The sequence below is a fragment of the Nicotiana attenuata genome, unplaced genomic scaffold (genome assembly GCF_001879085.1).
Source record: "Nicotiana attenuata strain UT unplaced genomic scaffold, NIATTr2, whole genome shotgun sequence".
Taxonomy (NCBI): domain Eukaryota; kingdom Viridiplantae; phylum Streptophyta; class Magnoliopsida; order Solanales; family Solanaceae; genus Nicotiana; species Nicotiana attenuata.
Window position 1 is genome coordinate 171,050 of NW_017670350.1, and position 16,416 is coordinate 187,465.

At 39.6% G+C, this 16,416-nt stretch overlaps 1 protein-coding gene and 1 pseudogene across 2 annotated transcripts; one reads left to right on the forward strand and one right to left on the reverse strand.

Annotated features, from left to right (window-relative positions):
* Positions 1-10,810: 10,810 nt before the first annotated feature.
* LOC109238224 (intracellular protein transport protein USO1-like) lies at positions 10,811-13,893 on the forward strand. 2 transcript variants are annotated; one of them, XM_019404651.1, is made up of 3 exons: positions 10,811-11,257; positions 11,347-11,424; positions 12,198-13,893. In XM_019404651.1, the coding sequence occupies exons 1-3, from the start codon at positions 11,048-11,050 to the stop codon at positions 13,551-13,553; spliced, it is 1,644 nt and encodes a 547-aa protein (XP_019260196.1). In that variant the 5' UTR covers positions 10,811-11,047; the 3' UTR covers positions 13,554-13,893. The 2 variants fall into 2 exon arrangements, with proteins under 2 accessions (XP_019260196.1, XP_019260197.1); XM_019404652.1 differs by lacking the exon at positions 11,347-11,424 and having other exon boundaries at positions 10,812-11,257.
* Positions 13,894-14,229: 336 nt separating this feature from the next.
* Positions 14,230-16,130, reverse strand: LOC109238225 (annotated as a pseudogene).
* Positions 16,131-16,416: the final 286 nt, after the last annotated feature.

Here is a 16,416-nt window from a genome sequence, read left to right on the forward strand (position 1 = left end):
TAATTTGAACCCTAATAAAATCAATCAATCTCTTCTAATTAACAGAGATGAAAATAACGGGCAAATACTAGAACAACTAATGAAATAATCAGAAACCCTAGGGTTTAGAACATAGACAGTCAAGCAAACAAAGAGTAACGGAATCAAACACTCAAACTTCTTTAGAAAAGTTTTGCAGAAACGCAAAGAAATGAAAACCTAGTTTAGAGAAACATTAAAATCGGTTAATAGTAAGAAAAATAGAAGATTTTTGAAGAGAAATATTAGATAACCTCAAAATCATCTTAGATCTACGAAGATCTGAACAAACTCGAGTAGAAAGTGATTAGGGTTTTGAAGAATGGAACGAGGTGAGAAACATCCAGTTAAGAATCGGAATTTCAAACCATAATCATAAAGATAATAATACTCACAAACATAGTGATGAACACAAGGCAGGTTTATCGAAGAAATGAAGAGTTTAGGTCGACTCTGAGTTGAATCTCTTCGAGATTCTTTCACATACCAGCAAAATTGAACAACCAGTGAAGATAAGAGGTCGGCTGGGGCCTAAAATCACAGGGAAACCCCATGGAACGGAGGGTTTTTCGGTGATGGTGGCTAGGGTTAGGGGAGCGTCTGAGAGAGAAGAGAGGAGGGAAGGGATTCAAGGGGCGACAGACTTTGTCAAATGAGGTAGGGTTTGGGATATTAAAAATGGTAACCACATCCTGGACTGTTGATCTCTGAGATCAACGGCTAGGATTTGATCTGGGGTTGGGCGGGTCAGATTGGAAATTGGGCTAGGGTGTTTGGGTTATGATTTTAATTGGGCTGGGGTAAAATTTGGGCTAGGTCCGAAATTAAAACAAAATTAAAAGAGGCTATTAGTTAAATACCCAATTATTTAATGAAATATTTTATAAAATAATTTATAAATGATAAAAGTATCATCTGTGCATGAAAATGATTTAAAATAATTACTTAGTATTATAAAAATATAAAAGGTTATTTTCTTGTGAAATAAGGTATTTGTGCACACATGTGGCCATTATTGCAAAATTATTGCAATTATAACCCTAACATGTACATATGGCTATTCATGAAATAATTAAAGCTTAGTATAAATATAAATGATAAAATTAAACAATAAAAATGATTATAAAACCCTTTGTGATGTAATTAGTAATTATTTATATAATAAAATGCTAGAATAAATTAATTAAAATCCGTTTAAAATTACAGAAAAAAATTATGAAAAAATACTGGTTGATGCTCATGCACTATTTTGAAAGTATATATGCATTTTGAAATATATGAGGGAAAAATTGGGTATCAACAGAAGCTCAAACGGGATGGCTTGGACTATTATTGGGATGAGCCGTATCTTTTCCAGATATGTACCGATGGTATGATCCGGCGATGTGCACCGGAGGAAGAACAAATGGGAATTTTTGAGGCTTGCCACTCTTCACCGTATGGTGGTCACCATGGTGGAGCTAGAACGGCTGCAAAAGTGTTGAGTTGTGGATTTCATTGGCCTACTCTTTACAAGGACGCTAGTGATCTTGTCAAGCTTTGTGATGAATGCCAAAGGGCCGGTGGAATTTCTAAGAAGAATGAGATGCCCCTCACCACCATCTCGGAGATTGATATCTTTGATGTTTGGGGTATTGATTTCATGGGACCGTTCGTGAGCTCTTGTGGGAACACTTACATTTTGGTAGCTGTAGACTATGTGTCAAAATGGGTTGAAGCCGTGGCTTTACCCAACAACGAAGCTCGAAGTGTGGTGGCCTTCTTGAAAAAGAACATCTTCACAAGGTTTGGTACTCCAAGGGCTATTATTAGTGATGGGGGTTCGCATTTTTGCAACCGGGCTTTTGATACCTTACTCACCAAGTATGATGTCACCCCAAAAATTCTCAACCCCCTACCATCCTGAAGCAAGCGGACAGGTTGAAGTCTCTAACGGCAAAATCAAGAGTATTTTGTTAAAGACTGTGAATGCCAACCAGACTGATTGGTCAAGAAAACTTGATGATGCTCTTTGGTCTTATAGGAAGGCCAACAAGAAATCGATTGGGATGTCTCCATATCTATTGGTGTTTGGGAACACGCCGGTTGAACTTGAGCATAACGCCATGTGGGCATTGAAGAAGCTTAAGCTTGAATGGGATGTTGCTGCAAACCTAAGAGTAGCATAATTAAATGAGCTTGATGAATTCCGGTACCATGCCTACATAAGTTCGTTCCATTACAAGGAGAAGATGAAGTACCTCCATGAAAAGTACATCCACAACAAGGAGTTTAAAGAAGGTGATCTTGTGCTATTGTTCAATTTTCAGTTACGGATGTTTCCGGGCAAGTTGAAGTCAAAATGGAGTGGCCCCTTTGAAGTGGTGAATGTAACCCCCTTTGGTGCTCTGATTTGAAAAATAAGAATGATGAGGTTTTTAGAGTCAATGAGCACCGGGTTAAACATTATCTTGGCAAGGTTGATGATGGCCACATTGTGGCGGTTCTTCATTTCAAGTGATTGGTAATCTGCGTCGTGCCGCGATGTTAAACCAGGCGCTTCTTGGGAGGCAACCCATGTCTTTTTCTTTCTTTTGTTTCTCTTCTTTAGATTATATAGGCTTTGTTTTGTGCTAACTAGTTTTGAAGTGTATGAAGGAATGGGTGTGCATTGCAGGGACTGTGCGAGAAAATTTGGCTAAGTGTCACAAAAAGTGCAGACCGCACCAGAATTATGCGGACCATACTGACACTCTGCGGCCGCGCAAATTCTGTGTGCGGTCGCACAACTGGAAGATCAAAAATGCATGGTCTTTGAAGTTTGGCCTGTCAAAAGTCCTTAACAAATTGCGGCCGCACACATTTTTGTGCGGTCTGCACTAATTCTGCGGCCGCACTCACTTTTGTGCGGACCACAGCAAGCTTCGCAGGATCAGGTAAGGAGTGTGGACTGCACTCAATTATGTGGCCGCACTCAATTATGCGGATTGCAGTCAGGTAGATCTGGGTCCGACTGGTCAAATGTATAAATAGAGCCTTTCTTAGCTTTTTACACTTTACGATCCTTGAACCCTGAAACTAAGCTAGCACAGTGCATATCCCCAGTGTTCTGAAATCTTCCCTTATTTTATCAGTGTTGAATCTCACCTGCATCTTCATTACTGGTATGTTGATTTCATCTTTAGATTCTTCCTCTCTTTCTTTATTTTGTTCTTTAATCTAGGGTTAAGTTTATGCCTAATAATATCAATAGATGGTCATTCTTGCTTAGCATCATATGGGTAGCATCATAAATGTTAATTTGGGCCTGGGTAAGTAACTAATGATGTTTGATTGCTAAAGCCATGTCGAATTCGTGAACAAAATTGCATGAACCCTAAACCAATGCTGCCTAAGTTCAATTGTGCGGCCGTACTCATTTTTGTGCGGTCCGCACTTTGAGCTTTGCGGCCGCACACACTTTTGTGGGGTCCACAACTCTTTGAGTTAGGGAATGTGTGTGAGTGAATTGTGCGGCCGCACTCAAAATTTTGTTTGTAGTGGACTTATGCGGCCGCACTGATGAAACATCAGAGACCCCAGTAGTCATAACCTAGGGCTGTGCGGGCGCACTCAAAATTGTGCGGTCCGCACTTTTGGTTGTGCGGCCGCACTCACTTTTGTGTGGTCCGCACTCGGCAGTCTACGGCCGCACACACTTTTGTGCGGTCCGCACTGCCCCTTCTGAGACTGTGTTACTGCAACTTTAAATCATGCTTCTGTATACACTATGAGTTTCAATTCCAACTGATTTCTATTACTTGTGTATTGCAGACAATTTTTCGCTCGCGTGGTAGAGGTGATACATCGAAAGGGAGGGCTGAACCCTCCCGAGGCCGGGGTCGAGGCAAAAGCAACCTACCTCTAGCACTTCAAAGGGTCATAAGCAAGAAAGCCAACGCCAACAGAGCTCCCGAACCCTCCGAAACCAGTTAGTATGTCCCATCTGGGGAAGCTTCTGAGGGTAACTCCGTGCAAGCACAGCCGGAATCCCAATCACAACAAATCCCGGGTAGTTTCCACTAGGTGGATGAGTCATCTTCTGCTGCCAGTTTATCTGAAGGTTCAGAAGAGGGTAGCCAAGACTCTGAGCCTTCTTCCTCACATGCTCCAGCTGCTCCAATTAATTTGGACGATGGTAGAGGGGGTGATACTACAGTGGGAGGTTAGAGAGATCAAGAAGGACAGAGATATGGCAAGACAGATTCATTAGTGCCAATGCCTTTGCAAAGTTTAGAGAATGGTGGTCGCAGAGGTCGCTCACTCTTGAGCGACAATTCTTGATGAAAGATTTGAACAAGCACAACCCCGATGTCCTTAGACAATTCCAGGAGCGCAAAGGATGGAAATGATTCACCCACAGCGTTCTAGATGCAAATGAGCACTTGGTCAAAGAATTCTATGCCAACATGGCTCACATAAAAAAGGGTACCAAGGTGACAAAAGTCCGAAATCTGAAAATCCATTTCGACTCCTGTGCACTAAACTCATATGTGGGGTTTGAAGAAGTAGAAGCAATGCAATACTTGGAAAAGCTAGCTATGGGTGATGCAGCTCGCCCATGGCTAGCTGAGATTCTGGCAATCCGAGGGTCAGCACCTCTGTGGCTCACAACAAGGGTTCCAATAGTCCGAGCCACCCTAAACTTTGAAGCAAAAGGGTGGAAAACATTCGTGTGCAGCCGCATTGATCCATGCCTCAATGACAACATCATCCCACTTCCCCGTGCAGTTTTGGTGGCATCCATCATGGCTGGGTATCCGATTAATGTTGGTGCCATCATGTCCACCAACATCTCTTTAGCTGTCCAGAAGGGTGAAAGATCCTATCCGTACCCGAACTTCCTCATAGAATACTTCAAGGATCACAGGGTGGAGCCGAGGCATTATGACATCGAGGTAAAGGCCAAGAAGCCTTTCTTATGGTACCACCTCCAGGGAGCTAACAACCCGAAGTTCAAGGGTAAAGCTACTACCTCCGGTGGCCAGTCTGAGGAGCCAGCGATAGTGGTTACTGATTCAGCTGCCGAGCCTTCCACATCAGCCAGTACTTCCACCGGGACAGCATCCTTGCCACCTTCATCTTCTAGACACCTGCTTCTGCTAGACTATCGGTATCATTATGAGTACCGGCCTCATCTACTTATCCTCAGACTGCGCTGCGAGTCTCCCAGACATTGGCGAATCTCAACAACTGGATGCAGGTAGCTACTACAAAGCTGACTGACATATCTAGTGCTGTTGCAACACATTCCTCCGCCCCAGCAGCCCCAGCAACGCCAAAGGTACCTCCATCAGTGGAGGAAACATTGAAGAAGATTCTGGAGAACCAGAAGACCATTATGGATACTCTAGTGACGCATGGGAAGGTCATTAAGGATTTGGGCAAGCAGGTCAAGAAGATGCGGAGGTCTCAGGCATCAAAAAAGTCGGAGGAGAAGCTGAGCAAATAGATTGAAAAGATTACATCTGCCGGAGATTTACCATTGGACCTGCTTATGGAGTCAGCAGCCCCATCAGCACAGACAGCACCAGTAGTACTTGAGGCACCAGAGGCAGCAGTCGGCCAGTCTGAGGAGCCGGTTGCGACTGCCCACACTGCTGAGGAGATGGTCCAAATGTTGCTCAGCAACCGTATTGTTCCTCAGTCAGGTGATGATGAGATATATCTAGAGACCGAGGGCACTGATGATCCCATGCAGACTGAGACCACATAGGGAGTTTTCTTCACTCTCTACCCTTCCCAATTCTTATTTTTGTTAAGAATTGGGGACAACGCTTATTTTCATTTGGGGGGTGGTCTATTTTGATTGATTGACATTGACATTTGGCATGTAATGACTCTTATACTATTTTTCTTTTATCTTTATTTTCCCTTTGGTATGTATATATTTTCCCTTTAGTTTGATGTATATATTCAGTTTCCCTTATGTATATATTCATTTTACTTCAGTTTATATATATTCATTTATCTTACTTTCGATAGTTTACTTCATGACTTATTTAGTTTGTTTTTCCTTAGTAGTATAACTTCTTATTTACTTTAGTGTTTCTTTTTAATTTGTTAGCTTCTTTTCACGTTCTTTGTGAACAATAAGCCTTTGTTTTTTTTAATGCCACGGTTCTTTTCAAAGGTGGATTTTGTGTGAACCGGGTGGCTCTTCCCAATGATGGATGGCGTGACAACCTTCTTAAGGGATTGAGTCAGTTTTCTTTTATTTTTAGGCAAATATAGTAGTAATGAATAAAAGGGTCTCAAGCATGCTTCACTTGGTACCAACGCATTTACCTATGATCGTATGGTTAAAAACAAGTTGTTGGCAGAAAATAGCTCTAGTTTTGACCCTTTTGACTCTTGTGTTGACTTAAGCAGTCATCGAGTGGTTCAAATCGAGCCATTTGTGATTCTCAATCTTATCTAGGGTTTTTGTGGGCCCTCGACTCCGTTCTCTTTAGCAATCCAGAAGCGTGAGCGGTGAGATGTTTAGTTACAAGTCCAAGTATCCGTGCTAATGGTCTAGAACTTGCTCCGAATGTTTTTCTAGGAGAAATTCTAAGTGTAGCTTGGCTTGAGAAATGATTGTAGGCTTTCCTTGATCCAATTTGAAATTTAAAATCTTCCATAGCCTACCAATGTGATATCCCTAGTCAACCTCTTTGAGCCGAAGCCCCTTTTCTTTCAATAACTACGTTACAAGCCTTTATCTATTTTGTAATGACCCTCTCTTGGCACCCGATCTTTCCTTAGCATTCTTGAGAAACAATTGGCAAAAACATAAGTTTGGGGCAGAGACGAGGAGTTTGAAAGTGATAGAAAGTACAAAGTAGAGAAAGAAATGAAGAAAAGGGAAGGCAAAGAAAAGAAAGAAAGAACAAAAAGAAAAATTCCAAAAAAAAAGAAAGTGAATAAGGTAGAAAGTTGAAGGGATTCAAAGAAAACAATGATGAAAGGCATGGAGTAAATAAAAAAGGAGAAAAATGAATGTCATGATCAAGAAAGAGTGATGTTACGTCTATCTAGCTCCCCCAAGGAAGAAGAAAATGACTCAAAGAGTCGAGAAAGTATGAGCCGAAAAGAGAAAATGGAGTGCTTAAGGAAAGATGAAACCATTATATTCCAACAAGTCCTACCTTGGTCCAAATTCCTTCATTACATCCCACAAAAGCCCTACATGATTTCAAGTTGAGTGAGCTTACACTAGTGGTGATTTACATAATGGACAAGCTTATGGTACTCAAAGTCGGACTTGTGGCGTTCTTTTGAGAGAGATGAGCGAACTTTTCACAATCCTTGCTTCGAGTGCTACATTCCAAAGTGAGATTTGCTAATGGAGAGTAGAGGAGGAGAATTTTGGGATCCACAATGACCTACGTGAAAGAGCGAGCTTCCTTGATGAATATAGTCAACTCTTGATGCTCTAGTGTCACATTAGAACTATTGTACTCCAAAGGTCAAATCATTGTGTTGTTGATAATTCATATGTGTTGTGGGTAATTATTGGTCCCAATTGATGTGTGATTGATTATCCGTAGGCCAGCTGAAATATCCCTTTTTCTAGTGGAGGCGGGAATTGCCTTAATTGCTTGAGGACAAGCAAAAGCTTAAGTTTGGGGGAGTTGAAAAGTAAGGATTTTTGACCGCTTATTTGCTCTCTTTTACTTGCATTTTAGCTCAAAAATGCTTAAAGGTATTCCTGAAAACTAATAAAATGTACTTGCTTGTAGGAATATTGGGAAATGAGTCAAAGAAGTCAAAATCAACTCATAAAGGAGTCAAAAGTGAACAAGAACCAAAACAGGGCAAAAAAGAGCCAACAGTGTGGACAACACAATTCTTGTGCGGCCGCAGAAGAAGAGATTCAGAGAGTGGTTTTAGGCAAGCTGAAGATATGTGGACCGCGCCAAAATTGTGCGGCTGCACTGACAATTATACGGTCCGCAGAAGTGAAGAATCAGAGAGCTAGGTTCAAGTTCAAAGTCAAGGAGTGCAGACTGCATCATTATTATGCGGCTGCATAATCAAGAGCACGACCGTACTCAGAATTGTGCGGTCCGTAGGAGTCCTACAAAGCTAGAAATCAAGATTCAAAGAGTGCGGACCGCACTAGAATTGTGCGGCCGTAGAAGCAAGAGTGCGGCCGCACTCAGAAATGTGCGGCCACATAACCTCCGTAGGGGCATTTTCGTTAGATATTTTTAGCGCAGTATAAATAGAACTTTTTGTCTTTTTTAGGTTAAGTTTTAGTTTTGGGGAGAGCACCTGAGCTGTTTACTTTATTATTTTGAGTAATTTTGTACTAGATTAACTTCTAAACATTAGATTTTCTTTCTCTAATCAGTTATTATGCATTCTCTCTTAATTCTTCTTGTATTTCTTTATTTTTCATGAGTAGCTAAATTTCTAGCTAGGGTTGTGGCCCAACCCTAGTGTGGGTATTTAATGGGTGTTTGATTTAGGGCTTGTTTGTGATTGGTTGGTGATATTTAGCCAAGTTCATGCTTGAATTCAAGAATTAATGGTTGCAAATATTGATTCATGCCTTTTTGACTTGGTCTCTACTTAAGAAAGAGAGACTAAGTCTAGGAAAATTTGGCTAACAAGAAAACTTGGCTAAAGGGTCAAATCTAGAGATAGTAAGACCCGACTTGAGCATATATCACTTGATTTGTGCAATACCCATTTGGACTTGAGAAAGCCAAATTGGGCAAAATCACTCAAACTATCGAGAGGTATAGAGTGGGTAATTGCGTGTGATTGCTATATTATAACTCCGACTAATCAAACTTGCCCTAGAGTTTATAACCCGTTAGGTAACTACCTAGGTGGAAGTCACGACCTTAGATCTTTTATCATTTGAAAAACAACCAAAACCAAAATTATTGTCTCCTAGTTTCATATTTGCAATCAATAGCCTAAAGTAGAAGTAAAAACAACAAACAAGAACGTGGAAGTGTAATTTGAGGCACATCACACAATTGCACTAAATATATACCTAATCCCAATTCTAACTCACTGAGGATTCGACCCCGACCCGTGTTGGGATTTATTATTGCTTCGACCACCTCACTACCTATACTTGTTGTGTGAGTTTGGGTGATATCAGGCACTTCGATCCCTGGGGCGGCTACATTATTGTTTTCTCCATGGAAACTGAGGCTGTTGTCGACGTGAGTGGGTACTGCTTGTGAGTTTGACATGTTGATCCTGAAATCAAAGAACACTAACAAGAACAAGCGTAAAGTAGTATGTGTATGAGAATTAACATTAGACAATCACTATTATCCTTAGCCCCACGGTGGGCGCCAAACTGTTTACCCTAAAAATTGGATAACAATTAAACTTATAATGTAGTTTTAAGGATACGTGATTTCACCTAATACCAATTGATGAATATGAAGATTAGTAATAGAAATTAACAATAAGATAAAGCAAACCAGTGTTTGAATGGAATTTAACCGTCGAGCTTGAATACCCTCGAATTGATTGGTGCAAGAACAGTTAAAAATATAACAAGCTGATGAACGAGAATATAAACGAAAGAGAAAGTGCTATATTTCTTTGATATCTGTGAACCACATCCCTTACAAATGATTAGAACCCTCTTTATATAGTATAGGAATCCTATCTATGGTACAATTCTAATTATGGAAGTAAATCCCATAATTAACTACACAACCGACCTTGATTTGGTTTGTTCCGAGATTTTCACCATGATCTTCGACCAGTCACAGATATCTCGCTTTTCCATTATTATGCTGTCTTCGGTCTTGCTCGATGTCTGTCCTGCTCAACCTCGATCATTATCGGTTTCGATCTTGCTAGATACCTCGAATCCGAACTCGGTACCTTATCCTTGTGTCACAGTTAAATATACTTCAAGGCTCATCCTCGATTCATCCTCCTGGTCTCGGTCAATTAGCGAAATCGGGTGGGCCTGGTTTTAACCGTATACAGGGTGCTACTAGCTATTTAAATGCGTAAAAAATTGTGGAAATTTTTTATTTTCCTTCACTTCACATATATAATTAAATTAGCTAATTAATACGTATTCTCATTATAACTTACTATAACTTAATTATAGTAAATTAGTATAATTTGATATAAACATTGGAGACACATGATCACGTGGGGAGGGACGACCGACACCAATTACAGAATGTTGGTGTTTTGTGAGAATTTTCTAAATTCTCGCCAATATCCGTAACATTTTAAGCCGTTAAAAGGGGCCCTTCCTTGTTTTCAGAAAATCTTGCCAATTTAAGCTAGCAGCAACGGCTACAATTGCATTTAAAGATACTATTTTCTTTTCAAGCATCTATAGAAAAAAATGGTTAGCTAGTAAATGAGTTGGAACATACTAGGACTTGAACTTTGTATATACCTGAACAATTCACTAGAAAATACTACGTACTACAATAATAAGAGTTTACAACTTATTGTCGTAATATTTTTTAAATCTTGATAGTATAAAAATTCTTTATATTAGTCAAACTCATATAATAATACTAAGTTCGGACTCATTATCATTAAAGAAACAGCAAGTGCGATGTACTCCTCACTCAACCTAACATATTAATTCATTTTTTTTTAAAACCGTATTTAAATTCATATTTTTTTTAGCCAGGGTCTATCAGAAACATCCTCTATCGTTTGGATAAGAAATAATATAGGAAATGAGTTACAATAGATACTTTTGGTGGATAATGAAATTTGTTCATAAGTACTCCACTTATATATAATATTGACTAAGTTGGAGATGATTCCACAATATATAGGGCAGTGCAAATATGTGACTATTCCAAATTATTTTCCCATTATATATGGGAGTTTGAAACCAAAAGACCAATAGCTCTGATTTGCATGCTAATCATTCTTTCGAAATACGCATACGCTAAAGCCTAAAAGGGGTACGTTGAAGACTCCATTATTTCTTTCCTAACATAAACATATTTCCCAATTCTCTGTAACAGTTGATTTCCCTTCCCAAGAAAATTCAAGAAAAAGTTGCCAAATGAACTCATTAAGATCACCATCTCTGCAGAAAGATAATTCCAACTACAAGTATATGCAAAAAAATAAAGACAAAGAATTGTCGGTTTCAGCAAGAAAACTGGTTTCTACTCGCTCGGAAATCAATGGGGTTGCAATGGCTAATAAAGAAAGAATTTTGCAGTCATCCAAATTGAGTTCAGTACATCCTTTTCATGCCCCTCTTTCTGAGGTGAGTGCTAATTTTGTTAGGTAAATTTTTGTCATTTGAGTTCTGCATATGGTGGTTTTTTCCCTTACTAGTGTGTAATTTATCTTTAGAGATCCCAAGTGGGTAGTCATAGAAGAAGAAAACTTATCAAGGCTGATTTCTGTCTCCAAAATGGTTGCTTTATGGAGGTACTCATTCCCTAAAATATTAATAAGTAATCCATTTTTAATCTGTTGTATATAGTGTTTTGGTGGCAGCACCTCATCCAAGGTATTGGATTTTAAATATTGGAGCGACTTGATTAGCGAGGATTCATATAGCTGACCTCTATGTTGCTCGGACTCTCCGAAAATGTTGCTGGGTGCGTGTCGGATCCTCCAAAAATAGTGTATTTTTTGAAGGATCTGACACGGGTACGACATCATTTTGGAGAGTCCGCGCAACATAGGCTGACCTAACTAGCTTGAAATTGAGGCCAAGTGTTGGTGTACCTTATCCAAAGTTTCCACTTCACTTCTCTTTTTACGTGCTCTATTTGCAACTCCGAATAATTTCGGAGCAAAAGTAACATTTTGTATGGCCTAAAACTGATTAATAATTTTTTTTCTGACTAAGATATTTCCATTCTGAGAATCTGAACAGTGCCTAAATTAAGATCTGCTATGAAAGAAAGAGGTAAAACAGGCCAATTAAGATTTGTTACTATAAATGACTTCAAATTTCATCTTAGGAAATGGACAAAAATTTTATGAACAAAGGGACAGACATGTGACTTGGTTCTAGTTCAGGTTCTATCAAAGTCGACAGGTCATATGTTGTTGAATTGATGTAATTTTGAATTTTTGCTGTCGTGGAATATTTTTTGTAACAACTCCCAATCTATCACTGCCCTCAACTGCTGCTACTTTCTGTTAGCTACTTTACATTGGAATATACAGCTAATGCAAGAATGAATATGCAGCTTGATCAGACACAAAATCACGGACAAACTCTAAGCAGAGAACTGTTGAAGGATGTCTATAATGGGCTTACCACATCTAAAGAGCTGTTGCATGTTCTGAGTCATGTCTGGAATCTCGAACAGCGGAAAACTACATGTTTATCCCTTTTCTCGTCTATAAAAACTGAGCTTGACTGTTTGTGTAATCAGGTGTCTAAACTAATAAACGAACACAGATATAACCACAGTGACCTTGATCTCCTCTTGAAGAAGTTTGAAGAAGAAAAGATGGCCTGGAAGATAAAAGAGCAAGACAACATTCATACTGCCATTACATCCGTAGCGAGGGAGCTCAAGATAGAGAAGAAGCTGAGGAACCTAACTGAGAGATTAAATAAGAAGCTTGGTAGAGAATTGGCGGATACAAAGACATCTCTTTCGAAGGTAGTTAAAGAACTTGAAGACGAGAAGAAGGCCAGAGAGATATTGGAGCAAGTCTGTGAAGAATTAGCCAGAGGTCTCGGAGAAGATAGAGCTGAGGTGGAAGAATTGAAGAGACAATCTGCTAAAATTTGTGAAGAGGTGGAAATGGAACGGAAAATGCTTCAACTAGCTGATGTGATGCGCGAGGAAAGAGTTCAAATGAAGCTTTCAGACGCCAAGTATCAATTTGAGGAGAAAAATGCAGTTGTTGATAAGTTAAGGAATGAATTTGAAGCCTATTTTAGATCTAAAAAGGGTCATGAACAAGGCGGTGATTTGCATAATTTTGAAACGATCAATGAGCTTGGGAGACGTTTGAGAGAAACACTTCCAAGCACACACCATTACCAAGATAAAATAAAGGCAGATGGAGAAGAACTCAATAAGGAAGAGAATGGAGACAAAGATGATTCAGCTGATAGCGATCTTCATTCCATTGAATTAAACATGGTTGATAATGGCAAGAGCTATCAATGGTGCACTGCTTTACTGAATGATCCAATATTTTCGATTTCTGATAAGAATAAAGAGAGGAGGTCCATCTCGGAGAAATTCCCAAGACAAAGCGCTTCCTTAGAAAGGGAAACTTCAGATGGCATAGAGTGGGAATTCTCCGCGGGAGAGAAAGAAAACGTGAACACTTTGGATAGAGGAATCTCAAACTTTCATAATAATGGAGGAATACTAGACTTCTCTTCTCAAGCATGGAAAAAGGATTGTGGAGATGAGATTGAGAGATACAAAATGATCAAGGAACTTCGAGATCATATTGTTTCTGCTTCAACAATAACATCTTCTCAAGAGTTTTCTAGTCCAACCGAGAATTGGAGTCGATACAGATTTTCTTCCGATGATCCTAAAAAAGTGATGGGCAAGGAATTTTCCGTCTTGTAGGAAGCAACTTGAACGAAAGCCAGTATGCCATTTTCAAGAATCCATCATAAAAGGCATGTTTGTCTTCCTGATCCACAGATTCCATAATTATATGGACATACTTATGTTGTTCTTTGTCTGAACTAATAGCTGAATATCTGAATATTTAGGAATGTGAACAGAATCTTGTGTTATCGCTGTTTGTACAAGATAAACAGTACAAAAGTGTGCTGATGTGGCAACGAAAAGGCCACAAGTGCATTTTGCTGTGAACTTTATGCATTCTTCAATACATTGTATGATTCTCTTCATTTCTTAACCCCTAATGGGTTCCCTAGTATCGAATCTGCTCCTTTTTGTTCTTTATGTGTTTCATCATGTCCACTTCTATTATGCTTAGCCTACTATACAGTGGCAGAGCTACATGGTTTGAAGGAGGTTCAATTGAATCCCGTTTTTCAGAAAATTATACTGTGCAAATAGAGTAAAAACAATTATTTGTATTTGCATAAGGGAAGCTTTTAGTATAATCGCAAAGGGTGACACTACCCATTCGTTCCAGGTAACAGTAAAAGCAAACTGCCTCTTGAGTGCTCAAGTGGAACTCCACAGGTTGAAGAATAAAGTTGCCATTCTGCGTTTGATGGAAGAATGTAAAACTCTAATTGAGAAATTTTCTTTGGAGAGCTTTACAAAGTAAGTCTGTATAATACTCAGTAGGTGCAATTTATCATTGGAGAGAGATTTTTTTACTGATCATTAATAAACACCGGATCATCAGTTTAAGGGAATATTCTCCATATGCTCAAGCTTATTACTAATAAACCTTTTTCATGAATAAATAGGTACTCCATTCAACAGCTGAGTTCCCTTCCTGATCCTTTCTTGTTGGAGTAACATCAACAACTTCACGGGAAAGGAAAACCAAACAAATACACAACATAATAACTCACACTATATTACATAACAAGAATTAGCAGATCATTCAAGTTGATTTATTCTTGGACGGATGCGAGCACGCAATGGATTCTTCATAGTAACGGTGAATTCCAGCTTCTCAGATAGATCCACATTGTCTCCATCCGCAGTTGTCCATTCAAAATGCCAGATCAAGTTAGCCACAAAGTACTCTAAATGGAGCATAGCCAAACCATAGGCTGGACATATTCTTCTCCCAGCACTCTCCCTGTTATATCGAACTCTTCTGTATCACCACCATCCGCGAATAAGAACCTATCTGGTTTAAAATCCAAGGGATCCTCCCAAACATGTGGGTCCCAACCCATTTCTGCAATCATGAAATTGATTGTTGCATCCTTAGGGATGACATAACCGTTTAGTTCCACTTCCTGTGTCACCATGTGCGGCTGCAGGAAGTGACCTGGCGGGTGCCGCCTTAGACCTTCCAAGATCACTGCTTTTAGGTAAGGCATTTTCTCTAAATCTTCCTCTTTTACTACCCCCTGATCTACGATCCCTTTGGTTTCGGATTCCCTCTATGCACTACTACCTCAGATAATCCATTGTAATGAGGTGGACGTAGTATCTGTGCCAGCGGTGAGGAACTCACTGCAGAGGCCAACAATCTCTCCATGATTAATCTTCCTCTTTTTCTCTGGCAATTCCAAATTCAGCAACGTATCCACATAAGCCATCACTTCTTCTTCCTCATGATGATTCAAACCATTAGTACTTTTTGCTTTCATTCGAGCCTCGATGAGAGGTATAAAGATCCTCTCTTGCTCTAGTTGCAGTTGGATGAGCTCTTTCCAGCGATTTCTGAAAATTATCTTTTCAAGATATCTTGGCAAGAAGCTGAGGTTGATGAATCGCCCCACACTTACAATCCATCTTCGTTGCACATCTTTACTCCGTTTAACTTGAGTCTCGTCAATCTTGTCCCCAAAACACACGAGGACAAGAAGGTAGATGGTGGCATAATGAAAATGAACAATTAACCTGATCAAATTTTCTGTGGCAGAATCAGAATCAGAATGGAGCTGTTGAACAAGGACACTCAGTGCCTGAGAACGGGCCTTAGAGAAGGACTTGGTGCGGGAAGGGTGGAGGATTGCAGAGGTAAGGTTACGACGGAGGAGGCGCCATAAGGGGCCGTAAGGGGCGGAGGAGATGTTGATGCGGTTACTGTGAATGATTACACTGGTCTGCGCAGCCTTTGGCCGGTCCGAGAAAACAGCACCTTGTTGGACTAATGCTCTGTAGGCTAATGAGTGGCTAGCAACAAATATCGAAGAACGAGATATAATTCCACTTCTCAAGTTGAAGAGAGGACCATACTTAGCCTTAAGGTCCCTGAGGATGAGTTCTACACCCCATAGTAAGCTGCCAATGACCGAAAAGTCAAAGGGTCCGGGACCGGGTGGGAGTTTCTTCTTCTTCTTGTTGTTCTGGTTATTGGATTTTTTGAGGAAGAAGGAGATACAGAGAGTAGTGATGATGAGGAGGAGCCATGAGTACTCCATTATTTTCCACTTGTGATCTGCACTTCTCCACTTACTCTTATATATATATATAAAGAATGCATCTACTTGTACTCGAAAAGTATACTATTACTTGTGGAGAGTACGGCATGAATTTGTCGTAACCAAAAATTTTAATTAAAAAAAAAAAAAAGTTAAAGAGACAATGATGATAGCTTCCATCTACAATTTTTTCGTTGTGTATAGCCTCGTCCAATTATAGTATACGTATGGAGTAATGTTTAAGCTGAAACTGTTAAGAACAAAGGATGATAATCGAATATGACAAATTTGCTCAAAGTTAAGATTGTTTGAGAAAACCTTTTCACGTTTTCAGTAATTATTAGTATATTGTATTGAAAGTGTACAGCAAGTTTTTCTTAGAGACATACTTCATGTTCTTT